The 25,960-nt window shown below is 36.1% G+C and overlaps 1 protein-coding gene across 5 annotated transcripts in view; it reads left to right on the top strand.

Annotated features, from left to right (window-relative positions):
- Positions 1-25,960, top strand: part of DNAH3 (dynein axonemal heavy chain 3) — a 63,840-nt gene that overhangs the window by 25,225 nt on the left and 12,655 nt on the right. For all 5 annotated transcript variants that reach the window (XM_038186972.2, XM_072023853.1, XM_072023855.1 and 2 more), the window contains 30 exons: positions 148-327; positions 1,713-1,849; positions 2,609-2,810; positions 3,204-3,296; positions 3,581-3,691; positions 4,422-4,536; positions 5,930-6,128; positions 6,811-6,919; positions 7,212-7,325; positions 8,552-8,728; positions 9,427-9,518; positions 9,947-10,166; positions 10,988-11,122; positions 12,310-12,421; positions 12,933-13,174; positions 13,772-13,872; positions 13,951-14,056; positions 15,397-15,526; positions 16,028-16,264; positions 16,631-16,734; positions 17,610-17,904; positions 18,366-18,545; positions 19,346-19,469; positions 19,561-19,717; positions 20,622-20,765; positions 21,412-22,078; positions 22,203-22,368; positions 22,698-22,914; positions 23,844-24,026; positions 24,903-25,101. In XM_038186972.2, coding sequence (XP_038042900.1) covers positions 148-327; positions 1,713-1,849; positions 2,609-2,810; positions 3,204-3,296; positions 3,581-3,691; positions 4,422-4,536; positions 5,930-6,128; positions 6,811-6,919; positions 7,212-7,325; positions 8,552-8,728; positions 9,427-9,518; positions 9,947-10,166; positions 10,988-11,122; positions 12,310-12,421; positions 12,933-13,174; positions 13,772-13,872; positions 13,951-14,056; positions 15,397-15,526; positions 16,028-16,264; positions 16,631-16,734; positions 17,610-17,904; positions 18,366-18,545; positions 19,346-19,469; positions 19,561-19,717; positions 20,622-20,765; positions 21,412-22,078; positions 22,203-22,368; positions 22,698-22,914; positions 23,844-24,026; positions 24,903-25,101 — 5,248 coding nt within the window. The remainder of the gene's footprint in view (positions 1-147; positions 328-1,712; positions 1,850-2,608; positions 2,811-3,203; positions 3,297-3,580; positions 3,692-4,421; positions 4,537-5,929; positions 6,129-6,810; positions 6,920-7,211; positions 7,326-8,551; positions 8,729-9,426; positions 9,519-9,946; positions 10,167-10,987; positions 11,123-12,309; positions 12,422-12,932; positions 13,175-13,771; positions 13,873-13,950; positions 14,057-15,396; positions 15,527-16,027; positions 16,265-16,630; positions 16,735-17,609; positions 17,905-18,365; positions 18,546-19,345; positions 19,470-19,560; positions 19,718-20,621; positions 20,766-21,411; positions 22,079-22,202; positions 22,369-22,697; positions 22,915-23,843; positions 24,027-24,902; positions 25,102-25,960) is intronic.

Raw genomic sequence — 25,960 nt, 5'->3', positions numbered from 1 at the left:
TGTTTCCGAAGTCCTGTAACAAAAAACACGTAGGAATCCAATAATGCAATAATGCAAGTTAATAACTTGTGATTTTATACTATCGCTCTTGTAATCAATCTACAGTTTTAAATGGTTGCTTATACATCTTAAATATTTTCAATACAGGCTTGGGAAGAGAAGCTGACTTTAATGCAAGACATTCTAGACAGCTGGTTAAAATGTCAGGCAACATGGTTGTATTTGGAACCAATTTTTAGTTCAGAAGACATTATAGCTCAAATGCCTGAAGAGGGCAGAAAGTTTGGGGTTGTGGATACATACTGGAAGGACATTATGGCACAAGTGGTAAGTGCTTGTATTCAATAAAGCATGTATTTTTAGGTATATCTGATAATAGAATGATTGCTGTCATGAAGATGTACAAGCTCTCTTTTTTTTTTTAGTTGGATATTTGTATTTAAGTCGCAAGAAGGTCTAATGTGGAGTGGGAAAACCTTTACTAAAGCCTACCAAAATCTAGTCTTGCAATAAAAGTGGCAGATCATATCATTACTACTTTGAGATTTCCATAGAGGATGGACATTGCAGGATAAATTAGAGCTCAAGTAACATTTTAATTCTAATTTTTCTGGCTTTTGTAGACAAAAAAAAAAAGAAAAAAAGAAAAAAAGGCAGAAAAATATACTTTCATACATTTTTTTTTTTTTCTGGCATTTTTCAGTTAAATGATCATAATTAGGTGGAAAGATGAATGATTTGTGCTTTCAAGATCTGCTTCAGAATTCACTGGTAGGAAGTCTTCACTGTATAGTCGGATTTTAGATTAGTCTTTTAAAGGCTCAGAGATTATTAGAGCAACTAAATGGCTTATTTTCTTTTCTACCTTTCTCCTCCTTCTCCCCCCTCCCTTCCCCCTTTCTTTCCACCTTTGGGGTTGATGTCCCATGTCTGTCAGTGTAAAAGAGACATTTGGATAATACCGTTAACAATATGCTTTAACTGTTGGTTAGCCCCAAAGTGGTCAGGCAGATTGACTCAATGATCTTGGTCTATTCAACTTTTCTGTTCTGTTCTATTCTATTCTATGGTTGTTAGAAACTTTGGTGAATATGTAGTGATCTGATAGTGTGTCAGGATAAGGTTATAGAATCATTTTGATTAGAAAAGACGTTCAAGGTCATCAAGTCCAACCATCAACCTGACCTACCAATTATGGGGATAGTAAATGACATTGGTTATGCTGTTCAGTTCTATACAACTAAGAAATTGGATAAGAGACAAGTTACTTAGTGGCAGTATGAGCTGAGATCTTTGTGAAAAACATTGGCAGTACATGACTGTGTGACAAAGATGTTGAAATAATCAGTATAACAAAATAGAATCTGATACCTGTCTAACAGCTCAGGCCAAATAATTACCGTGTGCTGTGACTCTGACAAAACTTATATGTGAATGAAAAAAAAAATGTAGCAAGCCCGAGATACAGAAGGAAATGCCAAAAAAATTAATTCATGTGAATATTGTTGCTGTATTGTCTATAAAGTTGAAATTGGTAAAAGTGTTTAAAAAGCAAAGCTATCAAAGAATACATACATATTTAATAACATAAAGGCACACAACAGAGAAGTCTGTCTAGTTTTTATCCTCCTAAAGCATAAGTGATTGATGATAACAATTTTTATGTATGAACATAATGTGACTTTTATCAATTCTGCTGTGTTTTTATAAAGGTGAAAGACACAAGGGTGCTTGTGGCAACTGAACAGCCCATGATGTTAGATAGATTTCAGGAAGCAAATATTCTCTTAGAAGACATTCAGAAGGGGCTGAATACTTACTTGGAAAAGAAAAGATTGTTTTTCCCAAGGTAAACTAATTAAGCAGGCCTAAATTAGAGATAAAAATCCCGAAGCTCTTTCAATTTATACTGAGCTGGTAAGTCTCATTTCATAAGCATGTGTGGGATACAGTATCATGCAACACGAAAAAAAAAAAAAAAAAAAAAAAAAAGAAAAAAAGAAAAAGAAAGCCTGGCGTTTTTTTCCAGATTTCCATTAGTTTTCTCAGCTTCAGCTAAGTTTGCAGTGCCAGGGACAGGCGGTAGTGGGGAAGGAAAAATCTGTCTAGCACAGCTTTAATTTAAGATTAGAAACACGTAATCACTTACAGAGCATTTTGAGGGAATTTGCTACTTTCCCATAATTGATTTGAAATTATGTTTCAGCCCTACTCTCTTTAGCTGTGCAGAGATTCATAGTACATTGGAGTTATATATGATCATGAGGAACATGATTCTGTGTTCAGAATTTTTTACACAGAATTTTTTACACAGAAATTTTTATTGGCTGCACAGACATACCTCGTATTTCCTGTGTGTTTGAAACACAACTTTTTTCTTCTCTGCATGAAAGGATGGTCATATTGAAATTTTGACAAAACAGTGTCATGAATTTTATAACGTTAACAATAGCTTAGAAAAGGGAGCTGATATGATAATTTTCCCTCTGTTATTTTACTGTCCTAAGCAACAATAAAAACAATTAGATTTTTCTTGCTAACAGTAGAATTATAATGACAATTTTCTTGTTTGGAAAGTTTATATTCATTGATTGTGTTTTCCTAACAGATTCTTTTTTCTGTCTAATGATGAACTGCTTGAAATACTCTCAGAAACAAAGGATCCCCTTAGAGTGCAGCCTCATTTAAAGAAGTGTTTCGAAGGAATTGCTAAACTGGAGTTCACGGAAGATCTGGAGATCCTAGGAATGATCAGTTCAGAGAAAGAAAAATTTCCTTTCATAGACAAAATCTATCCGATGAATGCAAAAGTAATTTTTTTTTTTACTATGTTATTAAATTAATGTTTTGCCTAAATTGTATTTTTGTGGGGGAATGAGATCTAAGACATCTAGTATGAGATCATGAAAGGTGTTTCAGAAGTGAGAGTTTGCACCCATGTCCTAGAACAAAAAGGAATTCCTACAAAAAGGAGTAAGATGTACCAAGTTTTTGGTAAATTCCTCTGGGCACTTTTCTACATCTTTACACACTTACTACTTTTAAGATGTGCCTGTCAAATTTGGATATTTTCCACATATTTATCTCTCACAGAGATCAGAAGAAAGTATATTTAAACCTAACATATTTCAAAGAATTTGCCCTTTAAAATTAATGTAATCAGGAAATGTTTACTGACTCTTAAATGTTTTTCCTGTTTGAAGGGCATGGTAGAAAAATGGCTTTTGCAAGTCGAGGAAATGATGCTGGCCAGTGTAAGACAAGTTCTTCAAGATGGTATAAAAGGATACATCGAGGTAATTATTCCTGAATTGTAGTGTAAAATAAGGTTTCACAAGCAACTGTACATGAACAGATTGTTCACATTCTTCTTAACCAGGGAAACATGTTTGAAGCTAAGTGGAATCCATCTCTTCTTATTTGAAGTTTTATTTCTGATTTTATTGGAGAAAAAGTAACAGAGCTAGTTCTCATTTATTTTTTGCATGAGACAGAATAAATTTGGGGAAAATAATTGTTATTAGCGCCATAATAAGATGTGTTTACATGACTTTGTTTGGAATGGATCTTTATGTTTAAGGTTCCTCGAAAAACGTGGGTACTTCAGTGGCCTGGACAGGTGGTTATTTGTGTTTCATCCATTTACTGGACAGAAGAAGTGTCTGAAGCTATAACAAAAGGAACTTTACAAGTAAGATTTTCTTCCACCATTCTATTAATTAAGACAAATTTGTTATTTTGCACAAGTGCGTTTCCTCATATGTTTGTGGTACCTTTGTCATCAAAAAACTTTTACATAGCACTTTGTTGAGGCTGATGAAGGCCTGTGTTGTTTAATACTAGTTGAAGATCTTATTCTGCTTACTCAATCACAAAATTCCTGCCTGACCATTTCTTCAGTCTGGCGAGGTTCCTCTGAATGGCAACACACTTGTAGGGTCTATCAACCAGTCTTGCCAGATTTTGTATCATCTGGAGACTTTCTGAGGATGTACTCTGTCCTGTTGTCTAGGTCATTAAAGAAAATTGAGACAGTGATGTAAAATATTTATAGTAAAGTGTGGAGAATCTTCAATTTATATTGATTTTATTAATTTACAATTTACTACAAATTTCCAGAAGTGAATCCAGATTCACTCAACGGCATCTATACATTTCCTATGATAGAATTTTGGTATTTCTATTAGGAAGAAATAAAGAGACTTCTGTTTACATTATTTTCAGGCCATAAAGCTCTCTAAAGTGTTTATAGTAAAATAAAATGCCAGTATATGAAAGAGAATTTAAAATGGTGGTGTAGTGCCAGGAGTTCGATTACTATGTTCTGTTAGAGGGGCTGCCTCCAATGATTGCACCCATGGGAGTTCAGGAAATGCTAGCTACAACATTATACTAATGCCTGTGTTCTGTTTCTGTGACAGGATTTCTTGGAGAAGAGCAATCTACAAATTGCAGATATTGTTGAGTTAGTGCGAGGAAAGCTGTCCAGTGGAGCCCGGCTAACTCTTGGAGCTCTTACTGTCATTGACGTCCATGGTAAATGTGCAGTTGCTGGTACTCTAGGGCCATGCTTATATAGTTAGCTTGGTGAACTATTAGAGAGAAGCAGCTATAATACTTTCTTCACCAAAAGGACCATGGCATAAAATGAGCTAGAGAGTTAACATTAATTTTCTTTGGTTAATTCACGGAAGTTGAAAACTAGATATACTGGCTAGACTCATGCATGAGCTAGCTAAACTATTTATTTAGGCACAAGGACTTTAAGTAACCTTTGTGGGCTGCGCAGTCTCAATTCTTTTCTGATTGGCCTCCCTTTTTCTTCCAGCAGCAGGATTGATGAGGGAGGGAGACTATTTACACTCTCACTGGGGAACAGCAGGTGGAATTCTCAAGCTTTGCTAGCATTTCTACTGTTTTAAAGGAGTGAAATGGTGGTATTCTATGCATTTAGAAGCTCTTCACAAAAGTGAAGTTGGTACATAAAACATAGCTGCTGTTCTACCTCTATGCTGGGAAAGGAAACTGCACCTTTGATCCTTGGTGGAATGGACACCCACTAGACTTAACTGCTGATGGGAGGCTCCTTAGAGAATTGAGACTAGAGGATTTAGATGTGTAGTTAATGATCAGAAAAACACAACAAATATTATTTCTGCAATAATTAAAAAGGCAGAAGTGTCAAATTCTGCCTTAAAAAAATTATTCTATCCCTGTAAAATATTTTTATGCTGCTTAGATCATATAAGGGCATTAAAAATTATTTCACTTTTTATTTTGCGACATGAAGCTGTGATTTTTTTTGAACTTTTTTTTGAGTGCTTGCAGTCTTTGTTTCTCTTCAGCTCGATTTAATATTTAATAACATTAAACTTGCTTCCTGGATCGTTTCTGTATGTAAAGGAAGGAAGAAGAAAAAGTAAGCTTTTAACTTTAAACATCATTCAGCATTCAACCATGCAACTGGTGTAACTGTATTTATAGAGCCAAATTCTGTCCTAAACAACGTTCTTTTATTTCCTGTCTTTTTTTCTAGTCTATATATCAGAGTGGAATTTGATCATGAGATTGGATTTTGTATCCTACTAAGGATTTAAATGAAGCCTTGTTTTTCTCCTGCAGTAGTGGGAAACAAGTATCCCATGTGGGTTGTTTCAGCTACTGACTGTAAGCAGCCTTTACACTGTTATTGCATAGTGGGCTGATGGATGTTGCTCAGCCCACTGAGCACTGGAATCTAAATCAAACTAACCTGACTCCCTGTACAAAATGGATGGAGATTTCTTTCTAACATGAAATTCAACCTACTACTCTGAATGTTTATTTACATAATTATAAGTAACTGTTAGCTTATTTATTCATTGTTTAAAGTAAACTAACATGGTAGAAATGTTTAGCTTTTAAAAAAATAATCTCTCTTTATGTGCAGCTCGTGATGTGGTTGAAAAATTGGTTGAAGACAAAATCACAGATCTGAATGACTTCAAATGGATTTCTCAGCTGAGATACTACTGGGAAGAGAACAATGTAATAGTGAGAATGATTACAACAGAAGCCAAATATGGATATGAGTATCTGGGCAATTCTTTACGTCTGGTTATAACACCACTAACAGATCGATGTTATAGGTAAAGCCATGTTTAAGAATAGCATGTTTTTTTTAGATTGGTCTACATTTAGTTTCATATGTTACAATTAATAATAGTAGGAACTTTAGCATCTAAGATTTTCCCATAGGTTTTGGAGGCAGATTTTACATATCTTCTTTGTCCAGATATGGTAAAATATTTACAATGTTTAGATTTCTACACCAGTAGAGCAATAATTTCTATTGTATCCAATAATGTGTCTCTAAAAAAAGCTGGCAGATCATGGCACTGAAAATATAAAGAACTGTACAATAGCACTAGTCAATGCTTTCTCAGCCTTTTCTAAAAACTGTCTGCGTTTATAAAGCCAGCCTCAGGTTCTTGTCATGGGGAGTGCTCTTTGATGAAAAGGTGTGTTTTTGCAAACTCTGACACTTTCCCTGTGGCACTGTGCATTTGTTTGTGCAACTGAGGGTATTCAGAGTGGATGCATGTAATAAAAAGCCTTGACATTCCTTTTAGAGCAATTGGATGAAAGCTTCTGCTTCTGGGAGTCATTTATGAGACAATAAAAGGTTGTTGGCACAAGCTGTAAAGTTGGTAGGGAACAAGTAAATCATTACCAGCGGAACCTGTATAGGAAGAAAATTGGTTCATTCCTTCAGAAGCGATCTGCCATTAGAAACCACTATTTCTATTGACTGTGTTCTTGTTTACATAGGACATTAATGGGTGCCTTGAAATTAAATCTTGGTGGTGCTCCAGAAGGACCTGCTGGGACTGGCAAAACAGAAACAACTAAAGATCTAGCAAAAGCACTAGCTAAGCAGGTACCAAAATATAATCTTTTTTTTTTTTTTTTTTTTTTTTTTTTTTTTTTTTCTGGATACGTAGATAGTTCTTGCAGTGTCATTCTTAATCAAGTACTGTTCATTCTCTACCTGTTCTTTATTCACAGAAATAGTTGGTAAGAAGCACATGTTTAGAAATGTGTCTACATGTTATCCTAGTGTAGTCATCCAAAATTGGCAATAATAATCCCTTCCCATTTTAGACGCTAATAATTTTATAGCGGACTTTGCATTAATACTGAGAGATGTTCTCTGTGTGTTTTTGTTGTAGTGTGTGGTCTTCAATTGCTCCGATGGTCTTGATTACAAGGCAATGGGCAAGTTCTTTAAAGGGTTGGCACAGTCTGGTGCATGGTCCTGCTTTGACGAATTCAATAGAATTGAGGTAACTTTTCAACTTAGACAAGTAAAATGAGAAAGCTTTGATCTAAGACACAAGAAGTTCTAGATTTACATATCACAGTATTATTGCCAATTATCTACTTTTATTTTGTGTAGCCTCTTTGTTTTTCTGATCGACGCCACTGAAGTAGGTACTTAAGTGCTGTGTTGCAGAAGTCTTGTGTTCTGGGTTTTCTAGGTGAAAAAACAAAACAAAACAAAACAAAACTACTCAAATGTGATTTCCACTTTTGTTTGTGACAATCATAGTTAATTTGACTCCAGAGTAACACAGATTTTTGTGGGGAAAGAACTGTCCACCTCTTTTCCTTGAGGCTGCGTTTATATATGTCCAACACAAGACAGACAAATCCCAGTGGAGGAATTCCTATGATGGCTAGTTGAGTGTCACTGAGTGACCAGGTTAACTAACTGTGTAACCAGGTGCATCTAATCCCCTCCTTGGTATTGCTTTGATCCATGTGTATATACACACACATATATATGTATATGTGGGTGGGTGTGTATTTTTTTTATTTTGTCAATGATGACTTTAGACAAGTTTTATTGTTATTTTGGTGGAGTTAGATTTAGATCAATATTAGTAAGTCTAGAAATTCCATGAAGATCAGTTTTGTGTGTTTTAGTATCTTTAACATCTTCATTTCTCCATTTGTCTACTGTAATTTGAATTCTCATGACTCAAGTGTTAGCATTCTCATTTTCCAGTATCCTGCAATTTTAATATATTAAAGTACTGAGAATAAGCCCTAGGCTGCTTTATTCATTCCTTAAGTTTCCCCTCAATTTGGAATATTGAGTAAATCAGTCTCACTGAAACCCCAAACTCTTTATGTAGTATGAGACAAAAGGCAAGTGCTTTTGGAGGCCTCTAGAGGGAGTTCCTGTCCACCTAAATTTAGTGTCTACATTCAGGCAGATCATCTGGAGGCTTCCAGAAGCCGCTGTTAATATCTGTGCGTTGGTTGGATAGGGAATGGGGGGTACTAACTTTGCTATTGATAGCTTCAATAGGCAGCTAATATTGAGGCTCAGTTGTCAGACTAGGTATTACATAGGGTGATTTTCACCTGGAGGAATGCAACATATAGCCACCAAATCACAGAATCACAGAATTGTCTAGGTTGGAAGAGACCTCAAGATCACAAAATATATAAACAAAAGCATTTTCCATTGTCTGATGTTTTCCTATCTGTTCTGCCTTATTAGGTTGAAGTATTATCTGTAGTTGCTCAACAAATACTTAGTATACAGCAAGCCATTATTCGTAAACTCAAAACATTCATCTTTGAAGGCACAGAGATCTCTCTTAATCCTACCTGTGCTGTGTTTATCACAATGAATCCTGGGTACGCTGGACGGGCAGAGCTGCCTGATAATCTGAAGGTAAATCTGGAATTTTCATTTATTCTGGAAATTAAACAGAATTTGCTTCTTCTTACCTGCTTTAACGAGAAAAGAAAGACATTAAGTATTACAATGATGTAACTTATTCTGCTCTGCTATTCACTAAGGTTTTATAAGTTCAGGATTGTACAAAGTGCACAGACAAAAGGTCTCAGCCTGAGAATGCTGACACCTGTTCACAGCTTTAACTGTGCTCTCTTTATGTGGAAATTCTCCTAGTTTACAATCCTTAGAGTTCCAAACCCCAATGTAATTATAACTCTGCAAGTTCCTTAGACACTGCAGAGAGACTGATATGGTCCTAATTCTTTTCCCAGCTTTGGCATGCATTTTTTGCATGACCTTGTACAAAACATTAACCATGTCACATGCTAGTCTGTCTATTATGAAAGAGAGATGAATAATAACTAATTTTTGTCTATGAATAGTTCCTTAAGATTATGACTCTCTCTAAATATTTGTTCTTTCAATGCTTAGCACAGACCTCTTGATAAGATCACAGTTCTAGTAACAAATCTAATGCAATCTCATTTAAGTTAGATAGTTCCTAAAGTAATGAAAAAGGAACACAAAGTATAAAAGTTGATAAATTTACAGAAATACTATTCTTACAAAATAAGCACAAGTTATTACCGTATTATATAGTATAAACTTATATTTCTTTTTCTTTCTTACAGGCATTGTTTCGAACAGTTGCCATGATGGTTCCAGATTATGCTTTGATTGGAGAAATTTCACTTTATTCGATGGGATTTTTGGACTCTCGAAGGTAAGGCATGCTGAATATTCCACTTTGATTGAGTTGCCTCATTCCTATATAAGGCACATATGTATATATGCATCTTTGAGGCATAGAATTCTGGAAGGCTGTCCATGTTCTGTTTCTTCAGATAGTGCTTTTTAATTTCCTACTTTATAATCACTCCTCATTTACCACATACTTTTGACAGATACATACCTCTACACAGAACCATTTGGAAAATGTATCGTAGTATCAAACAGAATTCCTAACTGGCACACACATTCTCTGGCATGTCACAATCTACAGTTTTGCTCCCTAGATGTTTTAGGCCATTTTACCACTTTTACTAGTTGGTGGGTCTGATAATCACTGCAGTGACTTTGTGAATATAGGTACTTATTTTCTTTGCCGTGTTATATATTTTCATTCTACATGTGGCATTTTAATACCCACAGTCTTGCCCAGAAAATTGTTGCCACTTACCGTTTGTGCTCTGAGCAGTTGTCATCTCAGCATCACTACGATTATGGAATGCGTGCTGTTAAATCAGTCCTGACAGCAGCAGGAAACTTAAAACTGAAGTATCCAACTGAAAATGAAAGTGTATTGTTACTTCGGGCTTTGATGGATGTTAACCTTGCCAAATTCTTAGCACAGGATGTGCCATTGTTTCAGGTAAGTTATCAGGTGGGTGTGTTTAAATTTTGTGATGATGAGGTCCATCAGAAGAACCTGAAGACAGAATGTTTTGTTTAGAAGAAACAGGTTATCATCTTAATTTAGAACAGTTTGATCATGATACAGCCATATTAGTGTACAGTTAATTTATTCCACTGATCTGGATGCACTCTTGGGTTCTGTTGTAGCTCTTAAGTTATTCCATGAAATGTTTTATAAGATATCTTGCTAAAAGTCACTGTGTTGTTTCAGTAGTAGAAACCATTTTTTTGCAGTTTACGTTCTAGCTTTGTACTGCAAAACAGGTGTAGACAAGTGAATTAGTCAATTAGAAATTCAAAGCCAGAATGAAAGCAATGAAGTTTTGCTCATATGCTGCTTTCATGACTATGTTTCATGACTATGTTAAGCTACAGATCAACCAATATTAAATTAAAGACCCAAAAGCTAAGGTGCAAGCACAAATAGTCATCACTCTGAAATTTCAGAACACATACACTTTTGTTTAATCTCTGAAATTCTTTCAGCCTCTTAGTTTCCTGCAATACATTTTTTGGTGCAAATTTGCAGAAAGTTAAGCTTTCTTCTACAATATCAATATGTGTATGAAGATTGCAGGCATTCACTTATTTCTCATGGATGCAGAATACTTTCACAGCAACGTTTTGCACTGAGAAGTTAGTTTTGTCCAGCAGAAGACATTTCACCTTAAGTTCCTGTATGAGTATTGTTTTACTTGTAGATTATTACACTTTGGGAATTTTCCCTTTTTTTTAATCTGTATTTAAATAATGTTCTAATCTGTCTTTCCTCAACAGGGTATCATATCTGACCTGTTTCCTGGAGTGGTTCTTCCTACACCTGACTATGACCTGTTTGTCAAGGCATTAACTGAAAATATTAGAAAAATGAATCTTCAACCTGTTCCGTGGTTTATTGGAAAAATTATTCAGGTTTATTTTCTCATACCTCTTGGGGGGAAAAGAGTGTGAGAGCTGATGATTAAGAAATATTCTTCATTCACTCTCTGGCTGTGTCATGAATGAATGAATAGCTAATGGTCTCCACGATCAGTTAAGATATTACAAACAGCATATTTTTACTGACAAAAAATATCATGAAGAAAAAGCCTGCTTTGCTTATAGTGAGTTTTGAATTCAGCCAGTTTGTGAAGGAGCTAACCAGTGAAACCACATCTTAGGTCTTACGATTCAGGATAGAAAAGTAAGTTGAATCTGTTAGTAACTGAGACAGCACAGCCTAGCAAATTGACCTCTGGACTGGAAGTCAGGCTCTGTTCCCAATTTTTCTTACAGTCCTCCTAGAGAAGTCTTAAAAGGGGTGGCATTTTTCATCCTTGTTTTATGCTTCACCTCCAGCTCTGTCTTCCCATTGTCTCCCATGTACTAGTATTTATGACCTTTTAAAGAAGAGCAGAAATACATGGCCTGGTGTTCCCTGCAACAGCAGTTCAGATGGTAATGGGCTTATGCTGCTTTGCAAAGCATACTTATCTTTCAATTAAGTAGTGGTAGTATTAACTAGTAAAGGATTTAAGCTAAACCATAAAATATCAGTTTTAATATCAACTGAGATAAAGAATATTTTCTTAGGTGTTCCTTTTAGGGTTCTCTTTGAAGATGTTCTGTTTGAAAGCTTTGACTTGAGTTAATCAAGTTCTAGTGGGGTGACTGAAGAAGTTACCACCCTTACTGTTCAAAGGCAGCCTTGGTGGAACCAGTCATATGAAAGATCCTCAGAACTGTAGTTTCAGTCCCTTTGTATTAGACTCATTGATAACCACTAATTTCAGTTTAGGCCTATACATTGGACTGTGATCAGCAGAGGCTAGTGAGTGTAGTCACAGTTCATACAATGAAGCTGTTACAGCTGAGGGATGACCTTTAAGAAAGAGAAAAGTAGGGGCAAGGACGTCTTAAATTGTAACAGTGTGAATTGCCGTAGTAATATGCCTGCACTCTGATTTGGTTTAATGCTTCAGTCAGCCTTAATAAAGAGCAGATGTTGGGCTGTTATTTTGTCCAGTTGTGTCTGAGTGCAGGAGAGATGCCTATGGTTTCGTAGACATTATGCTTATTTCTGAGCTATGTTAAAGTTCAGTCTCTTGTCACTGGTACAGATATACGAAATGATGCTGGTGCGCCATGGTTTTATGATTGTTGGAGATCCTTTGGGTGGAAAGACCTGTGCATACAAAGTGCTAGCTGGAGCCCTTGGTGATTTATGTGCAGGTAACATTGTTCAGCCACAAAATTAGAATCAACTTCATTTAATGATGTGTATTTTTTTGTTTTGTTTTGTTTTCTTTGTAGAGACATGTTGAAGTTGTTAGTCCTCCTGTATTCTCGTTTCTCATCTAGTTCTGTCTGGTACATTTTCTCTGGAACTTTTGTCTATAGTTACTGGAATATTAAAACATACCAATATGTTTACACTTTCATGAGTTTTGTTAAGCTTTGTGTTTGTACGTAATACTCATGCAAAACCAGGCTATGATGGGGAGATTGTAAATACCTCCCATAAATGTATAAAATCTCTTCTGCTCTGTTCTTTCTTTTTTTCATGTGTGTTTGCATATTGCACTTTGCACTTTTGTTGTACAAGTAAAGGAAATTCTTACTTAACTTCCAAATGTCTGTCTTTTTAGCCTTGTGCTGCTAAAGTAAGATCCTTTCAGGAATGTTCTTAGTTGCTGAACTAAAATAGCCTATCAGATTTTCTCATGTTTGTCTTCTTATACAGCAAAATTAATGGATGAATTTGCTGTTCAATACAAAGTTATTAATCCCAAAGCAATTACTATGGGACAGCTGTATGGCAGTTTTGATCCTGTAAGCCATGAGTGGACAGATGGGGTTCTTGCAAATGCCTTCAGGGCACAAGCATCTTCTACTACAGATGATCGAAAGTGGATTATATTTGATGGCCCAGTGGATGCAGTTTGGATAGAGAACATGAACACTGTGCTGGATGATAATAAAAAGGTAGCCTGATTTTTGCCACTTACCTTATACTCGAACGTGTATACTTTATTGTAGTAGTAGCGGTATTATTACCGTGGTGGTCAGAGGACGTAAAGGCAATAAGGCACAAGCCTCGGGAAAAGCTTATGTGCTTAAAAGCATTGCTTTTCCCCTCAATTATATGTTTTGCTTTAGTAGAAGACATTAAGCTGTTACTTCTCCCTAGAAGCCTTGTCTTGCGCTTATTTTATTGAAATGAGGTTGTTTTTTTGAGGTTTGTTTATTGACCATATTAGAAAACCAAAATAAGTAAACTCAGTTCTGGAACTGAAAAATGAACTTGCATAAATTACTTAGTAAATATATTAACTAAAGAAAAGCTGCAGGTCATAATTGCTTTTCCTTACAGAGTTATTTAAAGATATAGCATCGTTCTCCCTGTTTCTGCAAGCCATTGCAGTAACACGTGGAAAAGTTGAGATGAGGTCAGATGGTGTCCTGTGTTACAAGAGCATGAATGAGTGAATGAGCAGTGACACTAAGTAGAATGTTCAGCGATTGTATGACAGGCATTGCAATGACATAACTACTCACGTTTAAGTGATGCTTTCCTTCTAGCTATGCTTAATGAGTGGTGAAATAATTCAGATGAATTCAAAAATGAGTTTAATCTTTGAGCCAGCGGACTTAGAGGAGGCTTCTCCAGCTACTGTTAGCAGGTAATGTGAAAGCACTCAAACCTGAAGTGTCCCACTTTGCACACCTATTCCTATACCATGGTTGTTTGTTCTTCCCAGGTGTGGTATGATCTATATGGACCCACAGCAGTTAGGTTGGAAGCCACTGAAGGATTCCTACATGAATACACTGCCTCCAAATCTGCAGGAAGAACACCGAGAACTGGTGAGAGATTTAATTTTTTTGGTATAGGTTCCATTTAGCAGATTAAGGTGTTGTTCAGTTTATCAACTTGGAAACTGGCATGCAGAACCAAACTTATGATTCTTCCATGATTTAGAGGGTCCCAGATCTACTAGAGGCTGTTGTAATTTATTTTGCAGTGATGGCTGTCAACCATTGTTGTAAGGAAAGTGCATGAGAGCTGGAGATGCCATGAGTAGTAGAAATACAGTGTGGGAGAAACTGAAAGATTTAAAATGTTTTGAACTCATCCTTCTTCTCTCTGAGACATTGAGAGTTTAGCTTGAGAAATACTTATTAATTATAATAATGTTATTATTATAGCTAAATCTTCAAAGGCTTAGTCACCTCAGGAATGCAAGCTAAATTGTCCTTCATGTGTTGGTTGCTTGTATGAATAAGAGGTCTTTGTGTTGTGTGTTACATCTTCAGTATGGATGCAAATGAAAGTAGGTCTTTGTGGTAATCAGATATTAATCTAATCAAAATTCAAATTCTTGTTTTTAGGTCATTAAAATCTAGTAAAAGAATAAGAAAAAAACATGTTTACAATTGGATTAGAGCTGAAGAAAGCTTTGGTTTCTGTGATCTGACAAGATACACTTTGAGGAAATTGAGGATACGCTTTGCAGGAAATTGGGACTAAATTCAAAAGAAATACAAAGACTGTAAAAGCTCTTTATTGAAAAAGTCATCTTAGTTCATCAAAACAAAAAAAATATTTCTTAATCAGCAGATAAGTTAGTGCATCCTTTAGTGCATCTCCTTGAGTACTAGTTCCTATGAAGAGACTAGGTACTGATTCCTTTCCTGTTTTCCCACTTGAATTCATGGAGTAGATACCACCAGCCTTGGTCACTAACTACCCTGATGCTGTAACACTCCTTCAGGTACAAGTCATTGCTTTCCAGTACTCCAGTATGGCACAGTAGCTGTGCTGGGTACTCAGTAGAGGCCAATCCTTTTTAAAGGGGGATGAGGCCCACATGCTTATTCCCACTGGAATAATTTTGTTGTTGCTTACGCAAAGCAGTGGTCTCCCTAGGCTGAAGTACTCCTCTGCTGTCTGGACTACTATCTGGGTAGCAAGATTTCTGGTGAAAACTTTCCTTCACAGAAGCGGCTTGTTTTCACCATGAGATAATGACAGTGTGACTTTGTGATCATTTATGTACTGCCTCACAAAGGTTCTTTCCCAATATTCTTTCCACCAGCTTGGAGAATTACTGATGCTTTGTGTTTTAATGAGAGAGAACTGGGGGACAATGGGAAATGTGGCAACTTCTGCATTGTTTTAAAGCCATTTTCTTTTCTTCTGGCAGGTGAATGACATGTTTATGTGGCTAGTAGAGCCCTGTTTAGAGTTTATTCACCATAATTGCAAAGCCATAGTACAAACATCCTCTATTCATCTGACTTACAGCTTGATGAAACTCTATACTTGTCTGCTTGGTAAGTACCCTAAGCCTCATTCTTTTTATTTCATTTTTTCTTTATTTCCTGTGTCTCATAACAAGATGCAGATTATCAGATGCAAGGAAATACCAAAGGAATACCTTTACTGCCTGAGACCATATGACACAAATCTTTTCTTATGGATCAGTGTATTAATAATAGTGCTTTGACTACCATACAGAGCTTTCACACTGGGACAGTGATGTTATTACAAAACTGAACATGACCTTTTGAGTGTATTCCATGTGTTTTGTTTGCAGTTTGCTAGCATTTGAAGGAAAAAAAGAAAGAAAAAAAAAACACAGACAAATTGTAAATGCTTCTCGTTCATTTTTATTTGTAACTAGTATTTTACACAGACAAGGGCCTCACTATCTACATTGTTTTTCTGCCACTGAAGACAGTGCTCTAAGTTTGTCTCAGAATACTTTTGCAAAGATGTGTTTTGGATTAGGACTTACGGTTGTTACTGGAATTTAACTAACATTTGTGTTTTAGATGAAATAAAGCAACCTGAGGAAGAGGGGAAGGAAAGCATGTCTAGTCAGCAGATCACCTTGTGGCTGCAGGGGCTTTTCCTTTTTGCATTGGTTTGGACAATTGGTGGGACCATTGATGCAGACAGCAGGAAGAAATTTGATTTGTTTTACCGCAACTTGCTAATGGGACAGGATGATGAAAACCCACGCCCTAAAACTGTGAAGGTTACCAGAAGCAATATCTTCCCAGAAAAAGGTGCTTCTTCATAACTGTACTTGCCTGGCTTTTTATAAAGCAGTAAGAAGACTCAGTAGTTTAAGGGAGAATAGAGTGCCTGTCAGATATTAAGTCTGCAGCAGAGCCACCATCTGCCAAGCCATGGGCTGCACAGTTGGGTGTCCTTTTAACCAGGTGTAGCATATGCCTCATGTACTTAAACATGTAGCTGAATTTGACCTAAAATAATTTTGATGATAATGGCAGAGGAGGGAGAACGGTGTCTCACGAAAAAAAAGGCCTTCTTTATCTCACAGTGTTGGACTTCTCACACTAAAATTATAGAAACTTATTTTTATTCTTTAATCAGAGGGTTTTCATATGTTCTGTTTTTTTAATTAACAGGGACTGTCTATGACTTTTACTTTTACAAGCATGGCAGCGGGCAATGGAACCTGTGGACAGATTATGTCACAAAAGAGGAACAAGTCATCTCTCCAAGCGCTAAGGTCTACATTGATACCTATCTTTGTAGAAAATAATTATTTTGCTAAATGATTTAGAGGTTTAAATCAACTACCTTTGCTAACTCTGATTCTATTATATTAGGCTGTTTAATGTTTCAACAGCAACATTTCATTAATGTCTGTAGGCCCCTTTTCACCCTTATATCTTAGTTCTGGTATGACTAATATGATACAGTATGTATTAATTAGAGAAACCAAGCAAAAACCTATACTATTTGCTTGGGATATGGTGGGCAGTACTGAGAGTCCTGGATACCATTCATTTTCACAGAGTGGGACTTGCATTTTGATGTCATTTGTGAACTCAAGGGAAGTGTAGCACAGCAGAGATCTATCTATATGAAGTACTTATTCTGCAAGCATCATTTCAAAATAAATAATGTTTGTTCAGCTTTTCATCGCATTGTACTTGCAATTTTATTTTCTATTAAGTACATGAGAAATGTAAGATTACATTTTATTTTGCTGTCTAAAATCTTTTCTTGATAACTAGTGCACAGTGCCCTATTAATGAAGGTGAGAGATGGGGAAGAGAAATAAATTTTCATAGATCTATGCTTTTCCCTTTGTACAATAGGGGGACAGAATTGAGCCATGTTTAGCCATGCAGTTCTCCTTTCAGGCTTTATATAGTGTCTATGAACCATAATACAGGTAAATACCAGTTGTGCTATTTATGTATAAACACTGAAGAAGTGGTGCCATCTACGCTATATAACAGAACCTCATTATAACCTAGATTTTCATCAGCATAAGTTTGTACTACAGGCTTCCTGTAGTTACATAAAAAATATTCGTGTAGGTTGTAATGTTAGATGTTTGATTTTCATGTGCTATTTTACTTTCCTATTTAACAGGTGTCTGAGCTGATCATTCCAACAATGGAAACTGCCAGACAAGTGTTCTTTCTTAAAACATATGTTGAACATAACGTCCCTTTGCTTTTTGTGGGTCCCACTGGCACTGGAAAATCAGCTATAACAAACAATTTTCTACTAAAACTACCAAAGGAAAAATACATCCCAAGCTTCATCAACTTCTCTGCAAGAACCTCTGCTAACCAAACCCAGGATATTATTATGTCCAAGCTGGACAGAAGAAGAAAAGGATTATTTGGGCCTCCTCCAGGGAAAAAAGCTTTAATATTTGTGGGTAAGACTGTTTTTTTCATGTTTTTATATCATTCAAATTCTGTTTTTAGGCAAAGGAAGTGATCCACTGAGACTAGTAATTTTGGTTTGCCTCAGTGCTTTGTGTTATCTTTTCAGGCCTCCAAGGAAGGATTAGCACTGCCCCCTGCTGAAAGGTTTCTAACTGCTGAAGTGACACTTGCCTTCAGATTAGTTAATTAACTCATTTTAAACGTGTTGCAGTGTGACACAAAATAAAATACAACCAAATCACCAGCCACACTACATTAAACCCTGATTTTTAACCATGTCTGCAAATATAATGCCATTTTATTATTGTTTTAATGCAAAGTAAGAATAACAAGATAAAACCTTTTTCTACCTCTTTCATTTTTTTTTCCTTCTTAGCTTTGAAAAAAAAAAAAAAGATATGATTCCTAAACATTCAGGATTTTTTTTCCTCAGTACCTCTGTTTTCCATAGATGACCTAAACATGCCAGCAAAGGAAGTGTATGGAGCCCAGCCACCTATTGAGCTTCTCAGACAATGGATTGATCATGGTCACTGGTATGACAAGAAAGATACATCCAAGATTAATATCATAGATGTGCTGCTTCTTTCAGCTATGGGTCCACCTGGGGGAGGCAGGAATGATATCACAGGTAGGAAATCTATAAAATATAGTGAAAAGTGAAAAGATATCTATAAAATAATACAGTGAAAAGAGCACATATTTTTGCCACGTCTCTCTGGCTACACTATCAATTCTCATCTGAAATCCTATCTAATGCTGCTAAGATAGGCTGTCTGCGTTTATTTACAAGCATGTTGCCTGCAAATCTGTGATTCATGTCATAGTACTGTATGGGAGGTTATATTTTCTGATGAAACAGTTGTGTCAGTAAAAGCCTTAATGTACCTATGGCTGCATCATTACAATCATTTATCTTTCATATTAACACCCTAGTACAGGTATAACTGTATGCACTCTGAGGAGGCATTATTAAAGTAACTATTCTGATACAGATAATTTTTAAAAAATTTACTAGTGTATAGACTGATTTTTTTTTAAGTGAAGGCTGAGAACTAGGTGAGTTGCTTTTGTAAAGTTTTACTGTACCTTTACTTTTTGTAAAGTTTTACATGATTGTCAGGGCTAATGGGAGCTGAAATTTAAATTTGGGTAATAGTGTCCCTGTTGTAATGAAAAATCATGTTTTTCATATTAAAAACAGTCCTTTTAAGAGAAGTACTGACATTAAATATAAACCAGTTGATATTGCTTTTGCATCACTGCTCAGGCAGAAATTTACCGCAGACAAAATTGCAGAGCTGGAGCCAGATTCAAATGTTCTTTGAGTCCATCTCTTATGAGAGTCAATCCTAGACAAATGCTAGGTGAAAGGTGGAAAAGTGCTTGGATGTTGCTAGATTGTTATACATCTTTTTCTGTGTATTTCAGGACGCTTCACACGGCACTTGAATATTGTATCTATTCGTTCTTTTGATGACAGCATATTAACCAAGATTTTTACTGCAGTTGCTGATTGGCACTTCAGCAAAGGGTTTGAGTCCGTGTTTCTAAGGTGATGTGATATAGTTCCTGTAACACTTTTTTCATCTTTTCTCCTGCAGTGTCTCTGCAGTTCTTATATTGTATCTCTTTTCTCTCTTCAGACTGGGTAAGATAATGGTCCAAGCAACAATGGTGATTTATAAAATGGCAGTTGAAAATTTTCTCCCAACTCCTTCAAAATCTCATTATGTGTTTAATCTACGAGATTTTTCCCGGGTTATTAAAGGAGTGCTGCTCTGTCCACACACTCATTTGCAAGTAAGCTGTAGTTTAGTTATGCTGCTGTAAGAAAGAGGAATGGGAAAATCAAATCACTGGTGTAATATTAGTAAACAAATGTCTCAGAATACATGAACTAGAATTTCAATTGATGTACAAGGTTGTAAGTCAGGATAGCACTTGAATACCTTACTCTGTATTTTCTGTCCATCTGTGACTGAGGGGAAACAGCTGTTACATTTGTTAATGTTCTTTACATGTATTATAATTGTGCCCAGAGGTCCAAGGTCCAACTCTTAAGGCCTGTACATCAAGTCACTTGTACTAGCAAAGTACATGTACTGAAGAAACAAATGCGGGAGACTCAGTATATGTTTTACAAATAGTGAGCTCATCAGTGAGCAAGTCAATTTAGCTCAGAATTTGGCTGTTGTAACATACTACAATTGAATACTGGCAGATGTGTAGAATTTTCATTCTTTGACTTTTTTTCCCTTCATTTTCAGTAAAACTTTATGTTAAAGGAATATTAAAGGTTTTGTTTCTACTGAGGGAATGTTTTGGTACAGAAACAGATTTAAATGTCTATTCAGAGTGCATATTGGCTGGCAACAGAGTTTGAGTGGGGTGGGGTTAGAGCCCTTGTCTTAGAAAGTTTTATTCATTGCTTTATGTAGAAAAGGTGGGGAGATTTGATAGAGGAAAGGAAAATACATTGGCATTACAGTCCCAGATTGTATTGGCAGGGAGGGTAAAATGGTCACTAGGTGAAGATGCCAGTTAGCAAATGCTGAGCCATGCACCAAATAACTTGAGATTGAAAGATTCCCACCAAGTTTAGTACAAGATATACCAGGTTGTGGATGAACATTTCTGTCCTTCCGTTTTCAGACAAATCCTGCCCAAACTATGTTTATACAAATTCTTGTATTTATATTTTCAGGATGGAGATAAACTGATCAGACTTTGGATTCATGAGATATACCGAGTTTTCTATGATCGCTTAGTTGATGAGGAGGACAGGAAGGTATTCTTTCATATGGTAGAAGAGACGACATCAAATAACTTCAAGCAGAGCCTTGATAAGGTATTTTTCAGTAATGTGCTGGGCCTAAGAATGAGACTGATATATTTTCAGAAATATTTAAACGTTGAGATTGCATTCGTATTGGACACATTTTGTATGATTTCTATAATTGCATTTATGGAGCTTGGATGGTCTTAAATTTGTATTACATATTATACATATCCTTATGCAAATTAATAAAATTATCTGCATGATAAATAACGTCAAAAGGATTCTGCATTGGTACAGAGGACTATCTGGAATAACTGTTTTACACTGTATATTTGTGCTCTTGCGTAACATACATTTGAATGAGCCGCTGGGAGTAGTGGGTACATTTCTGAGAAAGCTTTTGGGAACTTGTCCCGTATGTGACAGCAAAATCAGTCTGTGAGATATGCACAGTGGAAACTTGCATGTCAGCCTATAGCATATTATCCCATTTAGGTGGTTTCTCCCTTCCCTTTCCTCACCTTTCCCCCACATTTCTGCCTCTCCTTTTCTTTCCTGTTTTCTTTGTTTTCTTCCAAGCTAAGGTAATAACTAGAATAGCTGGAAAACAGTGCTTCCCACAGTATTATTATTAGGTGGATAAGAATGATAAAGGCTTTAAGAAAAACATTCTACAATAGTCTGAACTATCTGTTGATTCTTGTCTTTTCTTTAGGTATTGAGTCATCTGTCACCTACTGGCAAGGTCTCTGATGATAATATTCGCAGCCTCTTCTTTGGAGACTATTTGAAGCCGGACAGTAATGTAAAAGTGTATGATGAAATTACAGACTTGAAGCAACTGACAACTGTGATGGAATACTACCTGGAGGAATACAACAATATCAGCAGAGCACCAATGTCCTTAGTCATGTTCAAGTTTGCTATTGAGCATATCTCAAGGATATGCAGGGTATTGAAACAGGATAATGGACATCTGTTGTTGGTGGGGATTGGTGGAAGTGGCCGACAAAGTGCTACCAAGTTAGCCACCTACATGAATAGCTTTGAACTCTTTCAAATTGAAATTACAAAGTCCTATGGAATCAACGAATGGAAAGAAGATATCAAACGAGTGATGCTGAAAGCTGGTGTTGGTAACAAGAATGTGTCCTTTTTGTTCTGTGATAATCAAATAAAGGATGAAGCATTTGTAGAAGACATCAACATGCTTTTAAATACTGGTGATGTGCCTAATATCTTTGCAGCTGATGAGAAAGCTGAAATTGTAGAGAAAATGCAAAGTGCAGCGAGGACAGAGAACAGGAAAATCGAAGCTACTCCTCTTGCTATGTACAATTTCTTTATTGAAAGGGTGAAGAAAAATTTGCATATTGTCTTAGGTCTGTATATAATGTGCTATTTCTTGGATTTTTTTTTTTTTTTTTCTGCTTCCTAACTCTGAACAAGCTTAGTTAACAATCATGTGATTCTTTTTCTTTTTCTTTTTCTTTTTTTTAAATCTAGCAATGAGCCCCATCGGTGATGCATTTCGGAATCGACTGCGGATGTTCCCTTCACTGATAAACTGTTGCACCATTGATTGGTTCCAAACCTGGCCTACAGATGCTTTGGAAATGGTTGCAAACAAATTTTTAGAGGACGTTGAACTTGAAGATGACATTAGAAAAGAGTATGAGTTTATCTATCAAGAAACATATGAAGCAAATATTTACCTCCCCCTTATTAGACATAAATGACCAGGAAATTGTCCCTATTAAATGGGCCAAGCTAAACCAACTCTGTTATTTCAGTACAAGACAAAGATACCTAGATATATGTATCTGATGTTTCTGAAAGTCAGAACATTCTCTGAAAGGAGTCTAAAATATTTCATATAATGGGAATTAACAATTCTGCCTTCACTAACACTGATATAATTTCATAGGCTTAGAGTAATTTCCTCATAATTAATGTAAAAACAGATTGTATTCATGTATTAACAAGAAAAAATTTCTCCAGGGTTGTATCCATGTGCAAATATTTCCAAGAAAGTGTGAGAGCGCTCTCCATCAGCTATTACAGTACACTGCGAAGACACAACTATGTAACACCAACTTCATACCTAGAATTGATTCTTACCTTTAAGACTCTGCTGAATAGCAAAAGGCAAGAAGTTGACATGATGAGGAATCGTTATCTTATGGGACTTCAAAAACTTGACTTTGCATCTTCACAAGTAAGTTTCAGATGAAAACATTAAATATATGGCATATGCATATTTTAGTATCAGATCTGTATAAGATGATTAAAACTTATAAAAAAGTAAAGTTAATTAAATTCCCTCTTCACTGTATTCATGATGCTGTTGATAATTTTCTACAGAAAGACATCATGAAGTTAGACTACTGCTTAGTCATTTAAACTTCAGATTATATCACTTAATACAAAACTACATGAAGCTGATGGTACTCATGAAGCTGAATGTCAAAGGGAAAAACCTTAGTGATTTTGTTATTTCTCAAAACTACATCTAGAATTCATGCCTTGGCATCCTAGTAGTTATTACCCTTTATAAAATAGGGAAGAAGATGAAGAATATTTTAAGACATTAACAACATTGATTCCTGAGTAGAAACCCAGTAGGAAATTGATCAGGTTCCATGTAAACAGTCCCCTCTTCAACCCATCTGATCCAGGGACTGATCTTTCTAAGACGTAAAGGGGGCTTCCAGGCACTTGCCTGATAAAGAAGAACATTCAGTTTGTAGCTGCTGCTGTCACTAATTCTGTTTTAATCTTAATTTCTTTTGGATTTTATATTCCACCTGTGTAATAAAGGATTATTTGGGGTTCTATAAACTGAAGTTGGCTGTGAAGAAAAAAAAAGTATGATTGATCAGTGGTGAAATTAAGCAGGTCATAAAAAAGGAATCATACTGCATGGATGATTTAAAAACCCTCTTTAAAGATTCTATTCAGATAAATAAAATAGCTCTAGTAGAAACAGGCCAGAGGAGTATTTTAATAATTATTTAAGATCTAATGTCCCTTTTTAGATTGTATTTAACATAGTGTCTTCTGATCTTTCTTCCTAAGACAGAAAGATGTGAAATGCATGCAGATGTTTATAAAGATTTCTTCTTGATTTCCTGTTATGTTCATCAGGTTTCAGAGATGCAGAAAGAACTGACTGCCCTTCAGCCTGAACTGATTCAGACTTCTGCAGAAACAGAAAAAATGATGATCCAGATCGAAAAGGAAACAATTGAAGTAGATGCAAAGAAGGAGCTTGTGTCAGCAGATGAAAAAGAGGCTAATGAAGCAGCAGCTGTTGCTAAAGCTATTAAGGTAGTGTACAAGTGGTGGGTTCTAACATCTTTCCAAGTAAATTTGAGTTGTGTTGATGTGTTAATGGGATGATCCAAACTCTTAAAGTAACAAAGTTGCAAGAGATGATGAATGAGACTATCCTAATATAAACAAGGTAAATTTTGGCTGCTTAGTGTACGATTGTATCTCACAGTACTGCATAGCTTCCCTTACTAGTTCATACCCCAAAAGCCAAATAGCTTTTATTTCTGTACTAACATATTCTGCTTCTCAACAGATTGAGTAATGAGTTTAGATGGTTTCCAGGCCCAGATATGGTTTGTTTATAGAGTTAGCTGAGCTAACTTGGCATAGCACTGCACATAGCCCTCTTAGGCATAACTGAAGAGATATTGCCATAGCCAGATGTCTACAGCACAGAATTTCCTGTGGGAAGATGCAGGATTCCTCAATATATTTTGTAACCAGTTGGAAATGCCAGTGATAGATAATTACTGAGATCTGGGTACATGATAAAGAATATAAGCTTCATGGTATGTATTTTCTACCTGATCAGCATTCTAAGATTTAACTAAGAACAATTGTATCTAACCTGTATTTTAATTCTCTTTGTCAGACCAGAGCGATTATGAGCTTGAAAGTTTGTCTGTCTTCATCAGCTATGAATTGAGCTTAAGAAAGTTACAGTTTCTCTACAAACCTTCCCTCTTTAAACTGCTCAGACAAGTTATGAAAGTAGTTGTCTCTTTAAGAAACACAATCTTGTGAAGACTCATTTTCATTAGGTACTTGCAGGCAGATAACATTCTCTGAGACTGTGTTGGAGAGGGATAATCAGATTGCAGACATGGTATTGTGTGAAGGGTTACAGGCATCTCCCCAATGTCTTAACAGGATGAATGTGAAGGAGACCTTGCTGAGGCCATGCCAGCTTTGGAGGCAGCACTTGCAGCTCTTGATACCCTGAATCCTTCAGACATTTCTCTTGTGAAATCCATGCAGAATCCACCTGGTCCTGTTAAGCTCGTCATGGAGAGTATCTGTGTCATGAAGGGAACTAAACCAGAGAGAAAGCCTGACCCAAGTGGCAGTGGTAATTATGTGATATTTCTTATCTTTGCCCTAGGAATGTTTGATGTACTGCAGTATTGGACTAGTGAAATGCTTTTAGTGTCAATGCAGCCATGAGCACAAAAAGTGCATTTCTGTTAGCGATGACATAAAGCTACACTGAATAAGTAAGAACTTATTTTACTGTTGTCAAATACTGTAGTTGCTTGACTGTTGCATCAGCCTTGTAGATACGGTCCCACTGGGCACAAAGTCACGTCTTCAACTTGCTTTGATCCAGTTTTGAGGTTGACATTGCCTTGAGGAGCTCTGGGAGCTGGAGGTGCATCATTCTTCTGTATTTTCCACTCCAAGTCCTGCTACTAAATCCTATCAAATATACTGGGAGACAGAATTCTAGCTGTCCCTCTACCATAGACAGTTACTCTAACAAACCCTTTTGTTGTGGGTTATGTTATTATTGTGAGATTGTATAGGATTTATGAGGTAGGAAAAGAAAGAGACTCTTTTCTTTCACTTCTGTTTACCTTATGCCCCCACAATTCAACCCTTAATAACAGAAAATAAGAATTCTATAAGTCTGTCTTTCCTCATAAACTGTCTCGCTTAGATTAGGAAATAACACCTTTGCATATGTGATAAGAGAGATTGTATAATAATTTGTTTCCTTTGTTGATGTAGAATTATTATGTAATTAATAAATATGACATAGTGATGCTGAAGTTCCTGTCTGAATTTCTTTAGGGGAGGATTTTCCCAAACTAGTTAACGCTAGTAGCATAGTAAAATTCTGTTGCAAAATCATGATGTTAATTCTTCATGTTATGTTTCATGTATTTTTTTCACTTTGAACATGCATGACTTGAGCCTGATTTTAATAT

Source organism: Anas platyrhynchos, chromosome 15 (assembly GCF_047663525.1).
Source record: "Anas platyrhynchos isolate ZD024472 breed Pekin duck chromosome 15, IASCAAS_PekinDuck_T2T, whole genome shotgun sequence".
Classification (NCBI taxonomy): domain Eukaryota; kingdom Metazoa; phylum Chordata; class Aves; order Anseriformes; family Anatidae; genus Anas; species Anas platyrhynchos.
Note: the sequence above shows the minus strand (reverse complement) of the source record. Positions and strands in the feature narration are given on the sequence as shown.